The 18,658-nt window shown below is 42.9% G+C and overlaps 1 protein-coding gene across 1 annotated transcript in view; it reads right to left on the minus strand.

The window, feature by feature from the left end:
• Positions 1-18,658, minus strand: part of ASAH1 (N-acylsphingosine amidohydrolase 1) — an 80,238-nt gene that overhangs the window by 31,209 nt on the left and 30,371 nt on the right. Inside the window, exons 6-8 of the mRNA XM_068278658.1 lie at positions 13,370-13,444; positions 6,237-6,282; positions 2,475-2,619 (exon numbers count right to left, since the gene is read on the minus strand). Of these exons, the coding sequence (XP_068134759.1) occupies positions 2,475-2,619; positions 6,237-6,282; positions 13,370-13,444 (266 nt within the window). The remainder of the gene's footprint in view (positions 1-2,474; positions 2,620-6,236; positions 6,283-13,369; positions 13,445-18,658) is intronic.

Consider the following 18,658-nt stretch of genomic DNA (forward strand, 5'->3'; position numbering starts at 1 on the left):
TATAGATGCGGACATCTTTAAAGATTGGTGGTCCGCACATAGAATAGCAGTGCTGGCACCACCTATCCACACGGAAGCCAGTGAGCAGTAATTCGCTGGTTTCCAATCAAATACCACATCAGGTGACACTGCTGTCTAATTGGACTGCAGGTTGTCACCTGGGTATGCTTCACTGTCTGGCCCGCAACGACTTCTACATCATTTTATGTACGGTATACTCCGGCCTCCCAGCAGTCTGAAGTATGTTGATCCAGCCCTCGACCCAAAAGGTTTGGGGACCCCTGCTCTAGACTGTAAGCTCGCAAGGGCAGGGAACTCAAACAGGGATGAACTCTGGATGAAATCCGAATGAGTTTCATTTGAATTTCATCCTCCTAATTAGTGCACCTGAGCATGTGTGTCTGGGGTGGGGGGGGGGGGGATGCGTGGGTGGTGTTAAACTTACCAGCAGCCTCTTTTTTAACTCATCCCACGCAGCGTTCCAAGCCGCGTCACGTGACTACAAACACTTCCTCCTGCAACCAGGAAGCAGGAAGTGTTTGTAGTCATGTGACCGCAGCTTGGAACGCAGTGTGGGACGCGGGTTAAAAAAGACAGCTGCTGGGTAAGTAACCACCCCCCTCCGCACACACCTACTCAGGTGCACTAATTAGGAGGATAAAATCCGAATGAATCTTCATCTTCAAGTCTGCATCTGAACAGCAGGTCTATAAAGATCAGAGCAATGTTACACTCTGCCTATCCCACTTAACCCTAGCAAAAAGCAAAATAAACATAAAATAGATTAACCATTTCACAACTGAGGGGTTTTACCCCTGAAACACCAGCGCGATTTTTACCTTTCAGCGCTGCTTCCATTCTAGTATTGATGTACTATGATTGGTTATTGGGGACTGGAGAGTCCCCATAACCAATCATAGTATTGCAGAGCCGGGGTGTGTGTGCGCGCGTGTTTGTTTACCTACATTGTTTTGAATGAAGACGGCTTATGTTAGAAGCCGTCTTCATTCTACTTGCAATCGGCGAGGCTAATTGGATTTAGGAACGCTTGTTCCTAACATCCAATTAGTCACCTGCTGTGCGGGCTGGCTGGAGTGTGCGCGAGAGTTCCCTGCCCACTCCAAGCCAGTAAACAAACAAGTGCGCCTTTCTCCGTCCCTGGGGGTGAAGCGGTGCGCAGAGGGCCGGATAAATTTAGCACGGGGGGGGGGGGGGGGGGGGGGGGGGTTTGAAGTGGTTAAAGGATATATGAGGTAAAATTAAAGAAGTGAAGCTTTACTTACCTGGGGATTCTGCAAGCCCCAGGAAGTCTATCTGCTCCAGCGCTCTACAGTCCTCCAGGCTGCCACTGTACCCTCTTGTAAGATGGTTGCTATTTTTTGTAGTCCTACTGTAATTACTATGGGGCTACAGGGGAGGAGGAGCTAGAGCGGTAACATAGGTTGGACCTTAACATTGATGCAGGCGGCTCTGCAACAAGGGGCTGCACGCCATATTAGAAACTCAGGAGCTTGGACAAGTTCAATGACCTTCATTATGCAGAGGTTAATTAGGTAACTGGCTGACTACGTCCTTGAAACAGTTAGGTAAGCATAACAAAGAAAAAAAAATATTTTATGATAAATGGTGCAAAAGGCCCACTCTCCTTGTTTAGGGAAGATGTTAATTTTCTCATACTGTAGATGTTACAGGAAAAGCAGGGAGTCTTTCCTCCACCTTATGCTAGGTACACACCATACAAGTTAGATTTACCTGCCAGATTAATAATTTCCAATACATTGGGAATTATCTATCTAACCATCTATCTGCCTAGCAATCAGGCATTGTTCTACTCAGCAGGACATAACCAGAAGACAATGCACCAGAGATAATGACCAGTCTCTACCAGTACTTTACAGAAAATAATCTAAAGCCCAAGATACACAATACGATTCTTTGTGCGATTCGATTACGATTCTATTTACAATCCGATTAAATCCGACATGTCCGATCAGGATTTGATTCGATTCAATTCGATTTGCCATTGTTTTGCAATGGCAAATCGAATCGAATCAGGATCGGACATGTCAGACTTAATCGAATCGTAAATAGAATCGTAATCAAATCGCACAAAGAATCGTATCGTGTAGATTGGGTTTAACAGAAAATTGTATGATGTGTACTAGGCATTAAGGAGAAAGGACACTCTGCTGGTGATGATGGATGGTGAAATGCACATTTTAGACAGAAACACACTAATTTGCAAAAAGTGTGAAAGAGACCATCTGTGTCAAATTGGAAGAGCCTTCTCTAAATGGGCGGAGGCTATTGACTTCAACGTACATTTCAAAGTTTGTTAGTTGTTTGTTTTGTTTTCTGCACTATTTACACATACTACAGGGAGAGGATATCATTATATAGTGTGAGGCGAGACAGGGTCTTAAGATGTACAATGCTAGGATAAAATGTGAATTAATACATGTAAAATGACTTACAGGTTTCATTCCAGTTACAATTCCGATATATCCAGCAAAAGTTGTAGACACAAACACGGTTTTATTATTTCTTATGAAGTTCACATTAACAACCAGTGGTTTGAGGAGTTCTGTCAGCATCCATGTCCCATTCTTCACATCCCAGCTGAAAAATAAAGGGGTGCCATTACACATGACATGAGTGTGTGCATGTAGGTATGCCCATTTCTCTCTAGGCAACTGTCACTAGCAGCATTTCTGTATGTTCCACCACACAATCATCCTGGTCAATTTCGGATCATTATAAACTCACTGTGGACGCTATATCACAAGTCTCACCACGTACTATAGTATTAAAATCCACATTTACCACTGATGAGGACCCTGAACCAGCTGCATGCAAGTGGGATTTTGCAAGCCCTAGTTCTCCTCTGAACAGGGTACTATGACATTTGATGCAGCTGTTCCAGGGAAAACCCCTTCAGGAAAAATCTTTGTCTTGGGACGTAACTTAAAGAGAACCCGAGGCGTGTTTGTCAAAGCATATTAGGATACAGAGGTATGTTCTGTGTCCTATTGTGCCTCCAGCCCCCCCGGCTCTGCTGTCCTCCCTTAAAAAAGGCGCCAGACTAGCAACACGCAGATTGTCACTAGCCTGCTATTTACCTCAGCCTGTCACTCATCTCCACTCCCCGCCTGTGTTCCTTCCCTCGCCGCCTCCGTAATGGCTCATACACACGGGGTACGGCCATCGCCGCAACCACGTGGCACGCGCGTGTTGCGGCGACAGGTCGCCCGTGTGTATGACGCGCGCGCCCCGAACCGTCGCCCGTCGGAGCTGTCGCCAGGCGATTGACATGTTCAATCGCCGGCTAGAGCTGTCGCCACAACTTCGCCGGAACTGTCGCTAGTCCCAGACAGGAGACCTACGCGAGTGAATGGAGCATCCGGCCGGGGGATGCTCCATTCACAAACAGCTACCGCCGCGTCTCTGCCTTTCTGGTGAGACGTGTGGACAGCTGTCGCCGGCAGGGAGCTGTCGCTCCCTGTTCGCGTGCACGCATGCAACGGGGGACAATTGTCCCCGTGTGTATGTAGCTTAAGCTTCCTCCAAATGGCTTATGGAGGTAGGGAGGAAAGGGACACAGGCGGGGAAGCCGTGTAATACAGGAGGCAGGGGAGCGGAGATGAGTGACAGGCTGAGGTAAATAGCAGGCTAGCGACAATCTGCGTGTCGCTAGCCTGGCACTTTAACCACTTTAACCACTTGCCGACCGCACACTCATAACGTGCGTCGGCAAAGTGGCAGCTGCAGGACCAGCGACGCAGTACTGCGTCGCCAGCTGCAGCCTAATTAATCAGGAAGCAGCCGCTCGTACGAGCGGCTGCTTCCTGTCAAATCACGGCGGGGGGCTCCGTGAATAGCCTGCGGGCCGCCGATGGCGGCTCGCAGGCTAGATGTAAACACAAGCGGAAATAATCCGCTTTGTTTACATTTGTACGGCGCTCTGCGCCGTAAGGCAGATCGGCGATCCCCGGCCAATCAGCGGCCGGGGATCGCCGCCATGTGACAGGGGACGTCCTGTCACTGGCTGCACAGGACGGATAGCCGTCCTGTGCAGCCCCGATCACCGGGGGAGGCAGCAGGTAGGAGAGGGAGGGGGGAATTTCGCCGCGGAGGGGGGCTTTGAGGTGCCCCCCCCGCCACCCACAGCAGGCAGGAGAGATCAGACCCCCAGAGCACATCATCCCCATACAGGGGAAAAAAGGGGGGCAATCTGATCTCCCTGCCTGCACCCTGATCTGTGCTGGGGGCTGCAGAGCCCACCCAGCACAGATCAATCAAACCAACGCTGGTCCTTAAGGGAGGGTAAAGGGTGGGTCTTCAAGTGGTTAAGGGGAGGGCAGCAGAGCCCAGGGAAGTGGGAGGGAGGGGATCTGGAGGCACAATAGAAGGTCACAGAGGCAGGTCATTGTACACAGAACATGCCCCTGTGTCCTAATATGATTTGACAAACACGCCCCGGGTTCTCTTTAAGCTTCGTACACACATACAAGGCAAGTCGACCAGCAAGGATTGTGACCCGATCACTTTGGCAAACTTGCAGGGCGGACACTGCACAGATGTGTCGCTAGCATGAAGGCTAACAACGTGTTCTGTTGCTATGTGGACGGGTGGTGGGGGTTTCATTTAAGGACTGATGAAATGGCACGAGAGTGACATCGTGCAGCTGCAGGGGTGAGAATACTAATTGTGAACAGCGTTTGGCCAAAATCGATCCTCCTGGATGATCACTGTCCAAAGTGTGGTGGTGGTAGTGTGCTGTACAGAATCTCAGGGGGAGCGGTCATTATTAGCCACCTCGGCCAAGACAGTGGGGAGTTGACTCCTCAGCAAATTGCTGATCTGCCCCACTTCCTCTATCTGTTGCTGAGAGGTGGTTGTGGCTCTCTCTGAGGTCTTTATAAAACACCAGTGAGAAATGGTTTATTTTTTCAAGCAGGGTAATGAGAGGGACACACTATGGCCTCAATTCACTAAGCTTTATCAAACACTTTAGCCAAGTGCCATTCATTATTTTAGTATGCTGCAGCAGACCTCGATTAACGTATAGCTGAGCTCGAGATATTGGCACAACTACTAGACAAAAAGACAGGAAGTGTTAGGTGGCTTACAGATGGGTCATAGGGTAGGCGAGGATAAAATAAAATGGGGAGAGGTGGTTAGTGTTAAGGGGCCCATACACATACTATTTCCTGCCGATATACAGCAGATTCGATCACTGTGATCGAATCTGCTGTGAAATCGTTGCGCAAATGCTGACCAAATGATCGATTTCCATCCGACATCGATCATTCCCGTTGATCTGTCCGCACGGAAGATTTTGGCACAGCGGCACCTCCACAGATTGTGAATCGATTTCATAGTGAATTTGATTCAAAATCTGTTTGCAGTGTAGGCAGCCAATAGATCCCTCTTTGATCAGATTCGATCACAGAGGGATCTATCTGCTGGTAGATCTGGTGGCAATCGACCAGTGTATGGCAGCCTTTAGGTGTTCATGAATAAATTTGGGAGGGGGGTTAGTGCTTGTTGTCTAGAGAGGGGTTTGCTTAGTGAGGGGGGGTAGTGTAAGTTAGTAGAATATTGCTAATATACCTCACCAACGTTTTTACCAGTGCTGTGGAGTCTATACAAAAATCATCCGACTCCATCTCAGACTTCGACACCTCAGTTTTTGAATCCACCGACTCCAACTTTGACTCCAGGTACCCAGAATAGCTCAGACTCAGACTCATCGACTGACTCCTTAGTCTAAAACTTACCAGGGCAGTGGATTTGGTACAAAAATTATCCAACTGCTGACTCCGACTCCTCAGTTCATGAAACCACCGACTGCAGGTACCCAAAATTGCTCTGACTCCAACCCCGACTCCACACAGCCTTGGTTTTTACTATTGGCAATACTCAGCACACAAGTGAACGAGCGCCTTTACAGCGCGTATTCAGGAAGAGAGTTAAATAGACAATCAGAATCTGTCTTTGGCACAGGAAGACTGCTTTGTGAACTCAGCCAGCAAGGTAATGCAAATAACGGAATTCAAGTAACAAAAAGCAAAGCACAATAATGATGTGCACAACTATGCTCAAGGTAACTACATTTGGTAAATGTATTATAAACAGTATTTATTATTTGCATGATAATGCAAATGTAATTCAGAGAAAGTGTAGTGTATGTTGAGATTTGTGTTATTTGAAAAAAACCAAACAGGTTTACTTACCCCAGAAATAATCCAAAATCCAGGTTTCTGGCATGAATTAACTTGCCTGTATACAAATAAAAAAAATGGTGTGCATGTTACAGCCCATTGGAGTTTACAGTATATTCAGTGCAGACCTCTTTTGCATGTTAATGGTGACTGTGTATTCATTGGTGAGCATTACCCTTCCTTTCAGCAGATTTCCAGCCTGTAACTTAAAATGCAGCAGCCTTCCTATAAAAGAAAGTTATAGCTAACTGCACTGCCTTGTCCTTTGAAGACCCTAGATTACCTAAATTATTGGCGCCTGGCCCCGCCTCCCCCCAAAAATCGCCCAGTTGTTTACTGGAGTATAATATATATATATATATATATATATATACACACATATACACACACACACATACTTTTACAGGAAAACTGTCTGCCACTATAGTTTAATTATAGCATAGTGACACTATATGCCAAAATACAAAAAGTTGCATCGCAAGTGAGTGACAAACTGGGTAATACATCAGAGAAAACATGTAATCACAAAAAGTGTCCAAAGGCTATGCCTGGGTGACAGTGGGAGGCCGCAGGTGTGGGCGTCAATAGGTGCACGGCCTAACGATCGTTTTGCGTGGCTGACGCCAAGCTTCTTCTGAGGTGAGTGAACACCTGTCACCCAGGTATAGCCTTTGGACACTTTTTGTGATGACATGTTTTCTCTGATGTATTATCCAGTTTGTCACTCACTTGCGATGCAACTTTTTGTATTTTGACATATAGTGTCACTATGCTATAATTAAAGGATAACCGATGATGAGATAGACATGTGTATGTACAGTGCCTAGCAACAGTGCCTAGCACACAAATAACTATGCTGATAAGTAATTCCAACTATAAAACACTTTCCTAGCAGAAAATGGCTTCTGAGCAAGAACGAGATAAAAAGGGTAAAATCTTATCAGTGAGGGTCACACTGTAGTCACTTCCAGTCTGAGTCAGGACTGAGTCAGCCACTTACATACCTGATATTTAACTCTTTCAGGCAGAGAAAGAAAAAAAGGAACATACACATGTCTATCTCATCATGTCACATGTCAGTTCGGGTATCCTTTAAACTGTAGTGCCAGACTTCTTCTGCTCTTTTGAGTTTTGCATGGACTTTTGTACTTGTCTTGAGCACATACTGGGTGTATATCATTGCCAGCACTTCACACCATAAACCCGAGTGCCTGCCAGCTGTCACATACAAATTCTTTTACGGGAAAGCTGCTGAATAGTGAACGAAAATACAATCATTCACTGAAAATTTTACTGTTAATGCAAAATATCCACGGTTTAAATTTGTTGGTTCTGGAGACCACCAGGGCAGGATAAAAAGGGGAAAAAGGGGGGGGGGGGGATCATCTTCAAAGGGTTTTTACCCCTTCATCTTTTTGCTGAGGTCTCGGACACTGCTGGAGAGAGATGGTGCACACCGGAGCAGTTCTGGAGCGTTTTTTAAACCGCTAGCAGGGGGAAAACCACTTGGCTAATGAAAGTGAACGAGATGGTGCACACCAGAGCGGTTCGTTTTTTCCCCCCAAATGCAAACTCGGCGGCTGCAGCATTTTTTTAGATTTCTGAGGCATTTTTGCCTCAATGTTAAAAGTATAGAAAAGTGGAAAACGCTAGATCAGAGCGGTTTTCCAGGCGTTTTTGTTACAGAAACTGTTCAGTAACAGCGTTTACCGTAACAATATTTGTAATCTGCTACACAAAAACGCTCCAAAAACGCTAGGCATGTTTAGAAAACGTCTCTAAACAGGCCTAGAATCACTCTGAAATCTGCTTCAAAAACATCTAGCGTTTTGCAGATCTGCTAGAGGTTTTTGGTGTGCACTGGGCCTAACGGGATTTCAATATGTCCGCCACATCAGGGCTGTCACTGAGGGATTGCTGCGCCACCTACTAACAGGGACAGGAAACACAAGAGATTTCTAAAAGCCCCTCCTTTAACCATACTCTTACAGGGCAGGAGTTACCGGATTTACTTACCTACCAGGAAAAAAAAACAAAAAAAAACTTAGCACACAGGTTTTTTTTCCCTCTAGTTATAGATGATAATCCTAAAGGTGGCCACTAACGATACAATTTGCCAAGCGATGGTTTATCAACGTTTGTTTGTATGAATGATCTGAAATGATTGTTTGGGACCACAAACAGACAAAAATCTCACGGAGGATTGATTGATAAATACTGGAATACTATAGAATACTACCGGTATAACTTAGACTAATTTGCGCCTGAAACACATGAGCTGTTCTTGTCTGATGATATTGGTGGTCTAAATAAAGATTGGACTTTTATGCTATCCAATGCAGCAGATTATTCACTTTCCTCAATGTTCAAGGGCTTGGCAAACCTCTAGTCTGGCTCCTGGGTAATGTGTGGATGTGAATCTATGAAGAAATTTACTTAACAGTACTATATTCGGGAGAAGATAAAGCACTTTTTTTTAAGCAACTTGCTAAAGCCAGATTTTTAGCAGTGATTATTTCTTTCTTAAGCTTCTAGTGACGAAGTAACTTGGATGGCAATATGAAATTCCTGTAATTGATTTGAGGAAGTACCAGCCTTCAAGTGACTTTGAAGCCCTGACAAGCAGGTAGTGAGACATCTAGAAGTACATGTAGCCGCCAGATCAAGAGATAGACCTGCTGCAACGGCATCCCAAGATATTTTAAGAAAAAAAAAAAAAAAAGGAAAGAGATACAATTTTTTTTCTATTTGATACCATTTATCCACTTTCTCGCTTTCATATTCAAAAGGTAATCTGGTCTTTGATGACTTAAGCATAAACAGTTTTTTTCATTCAAAGGCAGTCAGCTGTTTTGCTGGGTTATGAAAAGGAAAATGATCTTTTTAAGATGCTGGTTGCTCAGCATACATCGTATCTTGAATGCAAAAAGCAGCAATATTTCTTGTACAATATATAGCAAGACCATAATTTGAAGGAATTCATCCATCCCTTCAGGCAATTGTGGGCGTTTCCTCCAGCTGGACGTCTGAAAATCCCTCCTTACTGCTCATTCTCACGTTCCTGAGATGTTTCAGGGGGTTCTAGAGCCGACTGTCTCCTAAGTGCTAGATCAGAGGAGTCTATAGGAACTATGGCAAGTAATGGCTAGGGAAGTGGTAGGATAATAGAGTCTCTCAGAGACCTGGGCCCATATGCAAGTACATTTTTTCTATAGTTTTTACCTAGGAGATCATTTTTCATTTTATATTTAAAATAACTTTTCAGCATTTGTAATTGAAAAAAAATGCCACAAGTAGGTGAAAAGGTACTGTCACAATTATTCTGAGTATTCTGTTGCTTGTTTGTGCCTTAAAAGGCATTTTATTGACAAGGTGTGAAAATATCACCTAGCACAGTGATGGCTAACCTTGGCACTTCAACTGACAAAACTACAAATCCCATAATGCCTCTGCCTCCCCGAGTTATGCTTAGAGCTATCAGAGTATTGCAATGCCTCATGGGACTTGTAGTTCCTCCACAGCTGGAGTGCCAAGGTTAGCCATCACTGATTCCTAGGAGAAAAAATAAATTGCACATGGGTCCTGAAGGGACCAAAAAAATAAAGTTAAAAATACCTGATTGAAACAAAACATGTATCAGTGCTCTGCAAGGGTCACGTAAATTTGGGCACAATATACACTTCTGGGGGCTGCCATCAATGCCCATTAAAAAAATAAATAAATAATAATAATATGGCCAGCTATGACCGTATTTATAGCAGCAATTTGCAGCACGGGAATTTAGGGTCATAGTTGATTTTTTTAATTGGCGACCATGGTGGCACATATGGGGGGGAGGGGGGGAATGGGGTTAGGATAAGGCATGGAGGTCTTCAAGGTTAGTTGCTCACCTAAAGTTAGCCATGGGGAGGGGGATTAAGGTCAGCCACACATCAGGGGAGTTTTAGTGTTAGGCACCACTTGGGGGGGGGGGGGGGGGGGATTGGTTAGTGTTGAGCATCAAGAGGAAGGATTCTGGGAGAGAAAAGGGCACCGACCCCTTAGTATAATACTTACCAGGGCTGTAGATTTAGTACAAAAATTATCCGACTCAGTTTATGAAACCACCGACTCCAGGTACCCAAAATTGCTCCGACTCCTCGACTGCGACTCAACAGCCCTGAGAAAAATATCAATAAGGATTATCGATATTCTATTACTGTTATTTCAACCCCATTTCCACTTGCAATGCTATAAAATGTAAGCATCTGCAAGACTTTTTCTAATTCAGTATGATCAAAAAGTGTCTTTCCATATCAATGTGCAGCAATGTTCCAGATCAATGAAATTCCCAAACTGAAGCCGAAAATGCTTTCATTTGTGAGCCTGGAATCTGTATTTCCTTCGCTGAGCACACACTGACCTGGAAACCTCGCTTTTTGTTTCCTGAGTAATTAGCTGCACTGAGTAGTACGCTATATAAAACAGGGCTTGCCATTAATCTCTGCACTGTACAAAGCTAAACTGAAGAGATTGTCTTTTCTCAGCAATAGGCAAGTGTCACTAGAAAGAAGAACTTTTCTCTGCAACCATCACATACCGGGAACTACAGTCATGACAAAATGACTGAGCAGCAGGATAATTTTTCCCACATTTGCCACAACAAAAGATAAATTTATTTTCTCAGATACTTTTATAGGAACAGATTTAGTCTCCTAAAATAAATCACACTAAAAACGACTACGTTTCTTTTGCACACATTAGAAATGACAGCACAAGAACCGGTGACTGATCTGTTCTCTTGGCTCTCCTATGGTGCCCATACACGGTACAAAAAAAAAAACAAAACCCAAAAGTTTGATTTTCCCGTTTGACCAAAACGATCAAATTGAAAATAATCTTTTTTCCAATCAAGAAAAATGAACGATTATCCAGTTTTTTTCAATAAAAATCTGATCGGACATGTTGGAAAAATGTTCATATTCGATATAATGGAATAATCAAACGACATTGTACTGAAAAAAAAAATTGTACTACCTCCACAGCCCCGAATGTAACAGTGCCTCAACAGTTGCCACCCACATCGTGCAAGGAAACAATTTAAATAAGCCTTTTGCACTTTCCAGTCTGTCCCTTAGCTTATCTTGTAGCAATGTTTTCAAGTTGTGGCCACATAGACCCAGAAAAAAAGAGATACTCCTCACTGCCAACAACCACATAGGACTTGTGATGTATGTGTAACGATCGGTGTAGCAACACAGACGTCTGATTATGTGTGATAGTATCAAAAAATAGAGCAATTTGTAAAGTTCCATGTCCATGGAAAATATAACACAATGTATAACCTAACTAAGTATCCATGGTCATCAAAAAACCAAGCAGCAACTGACTTAATATAAGCAAAGTATGTAATATTTATTAAGTACGTATCCAAACAAATAAAAACAAATACAAATCTCCAGTGTGGCTGGGAGGGAACAAATAAGTAATCAGATGATAAATAAATAATGAACAGATATCGGGGGTGAGGAAGTAAGCTTCCTCACCCCCGATATCTGTTCATTATTTATTTATCATCTGATTACTTATTTGTTCCCTCCCAGCCACACTGGAGATTTGTATTTGTTTTTATTTGTTTGGATACGTACTTAATAAATATTACATACTTTGCTTATATTAAGTCAGTTGCTGCTTGGTTTTTTGATGACCATGGATACTTAGTTAGGTTATACATTGTCTGATTATGTGTGATCTGCAGAATCACCAATAATACAGACACTATACCTGATTATGTGGTGATCTGCAGTATCACCAATAATACACATATAGCTGGCAAGATACAAGGTATGTGTAGTGCTTGGTGCAACAATTGACTGGGCCTTACCAGAGGAGCTGGTAGGCACTATAAGAGCTCAGTAACGATAAGTTAGCAAGACCTCACCAGAGGAGCTGGTGGGTACTTATTAGAACACAGTAACGATACGTTTTGCAAGAGCTCACCAGAGGAGCTGGTGGGTACTTATAGAATACAGTAACTGATTAGTTTAGCTGAGCCTCACCAGAGGAGCTGGTGGGCACTATTAGATTACAGTAACTGATTAGTTTAGCTGAGCCTCACCAAAGGAGCTGGTGGGCACTATTAGAATACCTCACCAGTGGCAGAGTCAGAAGGCAAAAGAGTAGTAGGTAATCAGGCAGGGATTCGGCAACTAGATCAGATGGGCAGAAGTACAAAGACGAATAGCAATTAGCAGAGTCAGAGGTTAGCCAGAGTCATACACAGAATATCAATAATATACAGTAAACAATCTTCTAGTCTTGTGTGAAATCCCTGGTTTCCTCCCAGATCAAAGCACACCGGATACTAGTCTAAGGTCTGAGCGCTAGCACATAAGTATTCGCAACCGCAGACAAGTTGGGAGTGAGCAGAGACGGCTTAAGAAGCAGAGGACACCTCCAAGCCGCGCCCACTCCAATCAGCCAATCCTGAGCGGCGAACGTCCGCTCTGACGTCAACCGACCAGCGGGTCAGCTGACGCGCCTCCTCCCAGCATAAAGGTCCCGTCTATGCGCGCGGCCGCGCGATACAGAAACCTTATGTGCAAATGACAATTCCGTCCTCAGCGTGCTAGACGCCGAGGGAACGGAAAAAGACTCTGAATAGGGAACCGAAGCGGCTGCAGAGACACCCTTCGTGCCCGCAGCCGCATATGTTACAGTATGACTCAGTATATGCCACACTGGTCCCACACTTAGAGGGCCAGTGACTATGTACAAGGTCCAAGCAGATATGGCTTCCCACACTCTGATATCAGGCCTCACCTCCACCAGCTATCACATGTGGTTATTCACCAAAAGACCCCACAGCCTAGGTGAGTGGACACAAACACAAAACAAAAACAAATTTAAAAACAAAAACAAAAACACAACTTGGTTCGGAATAAAATACCTCAATTGTTCTCTTAAAAGGGACAGGAAAGCACGGAAGGGTGATGGTTAAGGAGGAAGCCATATAAAAGTTTCTCCTGTCCCCAGTACAAGTGGAATAATCTCCCTGAAACACTCAGTAGGAACTCAGATAAGAATAATGACATAAGAATGATTGAGATCATACACAATATCAATCAAACCTAGAACATTACTGGGAGTTTAACTTTAAAGATTACCTGAGGGATCTTGTACCACTAAGGATGTGCAGACTGTGAAGATTTCATAGAAAAGGTTGAACACCATTATCTCCCCTAGAAGAAAAAGCACCATCAGCAATTAATAATGACTTCAAAGCCCAATTCAGAATGTAAACATTACCTGAAACTCACCATCTCCAGCGCTGCACTGAAAATCCCCACATGCTGGTACTGTACTCAACTAACAGTCCAAAATCTGTTCCATGGGAAGACTTTTTAATGTTTTAAGATGAGAAACTAGTCTGATTGAAACATTATTATATGCTGGTTTGCACCAAACTAGTCTACAGCCAACCAAATTATTTCAAAGTATCCCATGTACTGACTGTACAAACTATATCTGTCATTTCATATTTTTAACCTGCATTGGGAAAAAACATTGCTAAGCGCTTGTTCACACCTAGGGCGTTCTGCGGTTTTTAAAAACACCCTGAAATTGCTAGTGCAATGAATACTTATGGGACAGTTCATATCAGCGTCTTTCATTCGCTTTCCGCTCAGCAAAGTGCTGCATGTAAAATTTTCGGGGTGATTTTGCTACAAGGAAGGTATAAGATAAACGCCAAATCTTCAAAAATTGCTTTATCCGGCAGTTGCGTTCGCGCTTGTAAGAATAAATACATTGTGTTTATTCTTTTCCGGGTCAAAGAGTTCACTTCCTGGCTTGCGTCAGTAAGTGAAAAAACAAATTACTCTGCACGGAGGCTTTGTTCACATCTAAAATCGAAATCGCAGACGCCAGCAATTTTCGGTTTGTTGCACGTTTCCCCCCCCCCCCCCCCCTTCCCGCCGCTCCACTGCGCGCTACGATTTTGTGTTAAGCGCTTTTTTAAAGTGCTTTTGCAGAGCGATTTGTTTTTTCACTTCCTGACACAAGTTGGGAAGTGAACTCTTTGACCCGGAAAATAATAAATACAATGTATTCATAAAAGCGCAAACGTAATCGCTGGATAATCGCCGGATAAAGCGATTTGTGAGCGTTTTGTGTTTTTCCTATACCTTCCATTGTAGCAAAATTGCCCCGAAAATGGTACATGCAGCGATTTACTGAGCAGATGGAACGCGCTGATATGAACTGTCCCATAAGGATTCATTGCGCAATCGCTTTTAAGGAGTTTTTAAAAATCGCAGGCACTAAAAAAAAAAAAACGCCCTAGGTGCAAACAAGCACTCAACGCAAAATTGTAGCATGCAGTGAAGCGCCGGGAGTTAAGAAAAAAAAATTGCTGGCATCAATTGATTTTAGATGGGAACAAAGCCTAAATGTCTGCTTAAGTGCTATTGGTTCCTTCTTTAATTGTTTTATGAAAGAAAACATTCATAGGGATAATCAGTGCTTTGGGCGCTAGTATGGGTGAGGTGAGCCAGAGTCCATAGGAAAACTCTACTTATGTGATTGGGTGGACTGCACCCTCTTCAACCTCTAGGTCTTCAGGTGTTGTAGAGGTCAAGGGAATGACTAGTGGGCCTGGCTCACCTCAGCCCTACTAGCTCCTGCTATCTTACACACACTAACACATACCATAGATTCCTAAATACAAAACATACACTGATTCAATTGAAAAAAAAAATTGAATCTAATGAAAATAAACATTCAACCATTGATTGTGAAAAGCAATCTTTTTTTTTTTTTTTTTTTTTTAATCTAACCAACAACAGGTGAGAGTAGGGCTTCAATAGCTTTGTACTGCTTTTAGGAAACAATACTAGATCAATTCCTGCAAATATCTTTATCAATATAAATTGGTACAAGGTGGCAAATAGGGAAGCAGAGCCGTGGAGTCAGTACAACAAAACAAAAAAAAAACAAAAAAAATCAACCAACTCCTCTGTTTATGAACTTGTAAAAACAAAACAGAGGACACCGAGAGCCCAATAGTGCAATATTGTCTGGTAAGCTCAATATATAAAATAATGTCAAAGGTTCTTATACTCACAAAGGTGGGTTACCATCAGGCAACCACCTGACAGGCAGGTGGGGAGTATTAGTACCTGACCCCACTCAGGTATAAAAGTCGCTCTCTGTAGATAGAAAAATGGGGAAAGAACCCCTCCACCAGCCTCTGTGAGGCGCTCACACGCTTTATGGACCTGAACCAGTTTTTTATGCTCCTATACTGCCTGATGAAGCGGGACTGTTGACCGCGAAACGCGTTGCGATTTTATGGAGTGGTGAATAAATTGTATATATATTTTTACTCTGCATTTGAGTATATGTCCACTACCAGAGGGAGGTAAGTCCACCTCGACTTCCCTCTTTTTATCATTTTTAGAACATTGTTTTACTCTGCTTGGCGCCTCTGTTCGTACATATTACACCTCTGTTTATGAAACCTCCAACTCCAGGTACCCAAACATTGCTCCGACTCCACAGCCATGTAGGTAAGTGAACAATATCTAGTAGAAACTGAATACAGTATTCACCAGAACCAGCAGATGAAAACACATGCTGTTATTACAGCAACTGATCCTATAATACAGAATGCACTTTGCAAACATTCTCATATGACCAAATATAAGCAAAAGGCTCTGTAGATTCTGACAGGCCAGAACCTGAGCAGCAGGTTCATACAGGTGGATGATTATTTTGGAAGGCCATTACTGAATGTGCATGCCTGGCTCAACACTAACAAACATCCTATGGACAACAAAGTATAGCTCTGATCCCCCAAAAAATGTAATTGACATGTCCATATTTTTATCAGGGTCACTTTAATCACTTAAAGAGACTCCGTAACAAAAATTTCATCCGGTTTTCTTCCATCCTACAACTTCCAAAAGCTATTCTAATGTGTACTGGCTTACTGCAGCACGTTCTACTATCACCATCTCTGTAATAAATCAACTTATCTCTCTCTTGTCAGACTTGTCAGGCCTGTGTCTGCCAAGTTCTTCAGTGTTGTGGTTCTGTGATGCATCTCCCCCTCCAGGCCCCTCTCTGCACACTGCCTGTGTATTATTTAGATTAGTGCAGCTTCTCTCTGCTCTATTATCTTTTACAAGCTGGATAAATCCTCCTCTGAGCTGGCTGGGCTTTCACATACTGAAGAATTACATACAGGCAGAGCTGTCTGCACTCTGCAGGAAGAAACAGCCTGACACTTCAGTGGAAGATAGCTGCAGAGGGAAAGAAACACACAAATGATCTCTTGAGATTAAAAAGGAAGGCTGTATACAGCCTGCTTGTGTATGGATGTATTTTCTATGTGTACATCAACCTACTTCCTGTTTTGGTGGCCATTTTGTTTGTTTACAAACAAACTTTCTAAAACTGTTTTTAACCACTTTTAATGCGGCGGGGAGCGGCGAAATTGTGACAGAGGGTAATAGGAGATGTCCCCTAACGCACTGGTATGTTAACTTTTGTGCAATTTTATCAATACAGATTCTCTTTAAGGACGAGAGGAATTTTCACAAAATCAGCGATGCTCCCATTCATTTGCCAATAACTTCATTACTACTTATCACACCTAAATGATCTATATAGTTTTTTTTCCAGGATAAAATAGGCTTTTAGTGTGTGATCATTTTGTTTCATAATTATTTTCTATGCATTTTAAAGGGAAAATAAGGGGGAAAACAATTGAAAAAACCCACAAATTATATTTTCTTATCCATCCCAGTTATTACATTTAGATTATGTTCCTAATGCGATGTATGACAAAATTGTATTTGGAAATAAAGAAATAAAGGTGTCTTTTTTTCAGTTTTTTGCTTTTTTCATTGTATACGAACGATGATTACAAGACCTTATTTGCAATAATAATAGTAATATACCCTCATGGCAAATATATTTAAAAAGCCAAGTTCCTAAGGTATCAATATATGTTTTTTCTTTTATATTCAGTCACTTTGTTTTCATTTTAAGTCTTATTTTGGTACAGAATATGTGAAAATGTAATTGCTTTTGATTCAATTTGTGACCAAAAAGAATACACAAGACATGGGCCTCAACCCTAAAGCTCTCTAAACTCTGTTCTACTACTTATCACGGTTGAAATGTTACCATATAGGTCTTTTGTAGTTTTGCTAAAACTTTCCCAAGTTTGATCATAATTTTGAAAATTACTTTTTATGTTGGATTGAGTTTGTCCCTACTGATTTTTTATGAGATGTGGGTCCAAGCTTTAAGACACACCAAAATGTATTCTACAACTAATCATGGTTAAAATGATACCACATGTGCCTCATTTAGTTACAAACTGGTGGTGCACTCTCCACAACTACACGTCATCAAGTGGTTAAAGTGAGTTTGTCAGCAGATTATTTCAAAAGATGGTTACAAAACTTGCTGACTGCTGTGGTTCTGAGGAAAGTCTCATGATGAGCAGAGGAGCTGCTGGAAAAGCGGCCGGGTGAAAGAGGCAGAAGTCTTACCACAGAAAACACAAGAGAATTAGTCACTCAAAAATGGCATGACCAATAGACTACACCTCTACAAATAACTGCGCTGGCTGCTGATATTACAAAGAGGCGTGTCTATAGTATGAAGCAATTTCACTCAACATAAAGCAGACCTTGGCTTGTTTTTGTGAAGAAATGCACTTTCTGTTCAGACTGCACAGCCCCCTTGAGCTATTGTAGTATGCATGGTTTCCAAATGCACTGAAGTGCAGCGTGTGCTTAACTAGTTATTCATTACTGGAAAAATAGGAAAGCACCACAAAGAAACCCCTTCCACTCCATTACTAGCCACCCTTCAAGCCAATAGGTTAGCACAGTGCTTTGTAGGGGATGGGGGTATCTATAATAGTCCATAATTACTGTCTTGTACCCCCTTTTCATCGATGTCAGGCACAGAGCAGCTTGTACAGAAAGCAGTCACTCCAATCTTTTGAGGGTCTCTTGCTGCTCACAGCAAAGACCTATGGTGGGAGAGGAACATTAAGGGACACCTGAAGAGAGACGAATATGTAGGCTGCTATATTTATTTAGTTTTAAACAATACCAGTTACCTGGCAACCCTGCTGATCTCTTTGGCTGCAGCAGTGCCTGAATCACATACCTGAAACAAGCATGCAGGTAATCCAGTCAGATTTCAGTCAGAGCCCTTATCTGCATGCTTGTTCAGGGTCTACAGATACAAGTATTAGAAACAGCTCAGCAGAACAGCCAGGCAGGATACATATAAAAACCGGTGGGGGCGCAGCATGAAGCCGATAAACTGCTTACTGAGGTCCTAAACAAGTCCCGGCGGGGTTACCGTATTTTTCGGAATATAAGACGCACTTTTTCTTCCCCAAAACTGGGGGGAAAAAGTGGGTGCGT

This window comes from Hyperolius riggenbachi, chromosome 1 (genome assembly GCF_040937935.1).
Source record: "Hyperolius riggenbachi isolate aHypRig1 chromosome 1, aHypRig1.pri, whole genome shotgun sequence".
Taxonomy (NCBI): domain Eukaryota; kingdom Metazoa; phylum Chordata; class Amphibia; order Anura; family Hyperoliidae; genus Hyperolius; species Hyperolius riggenbachi.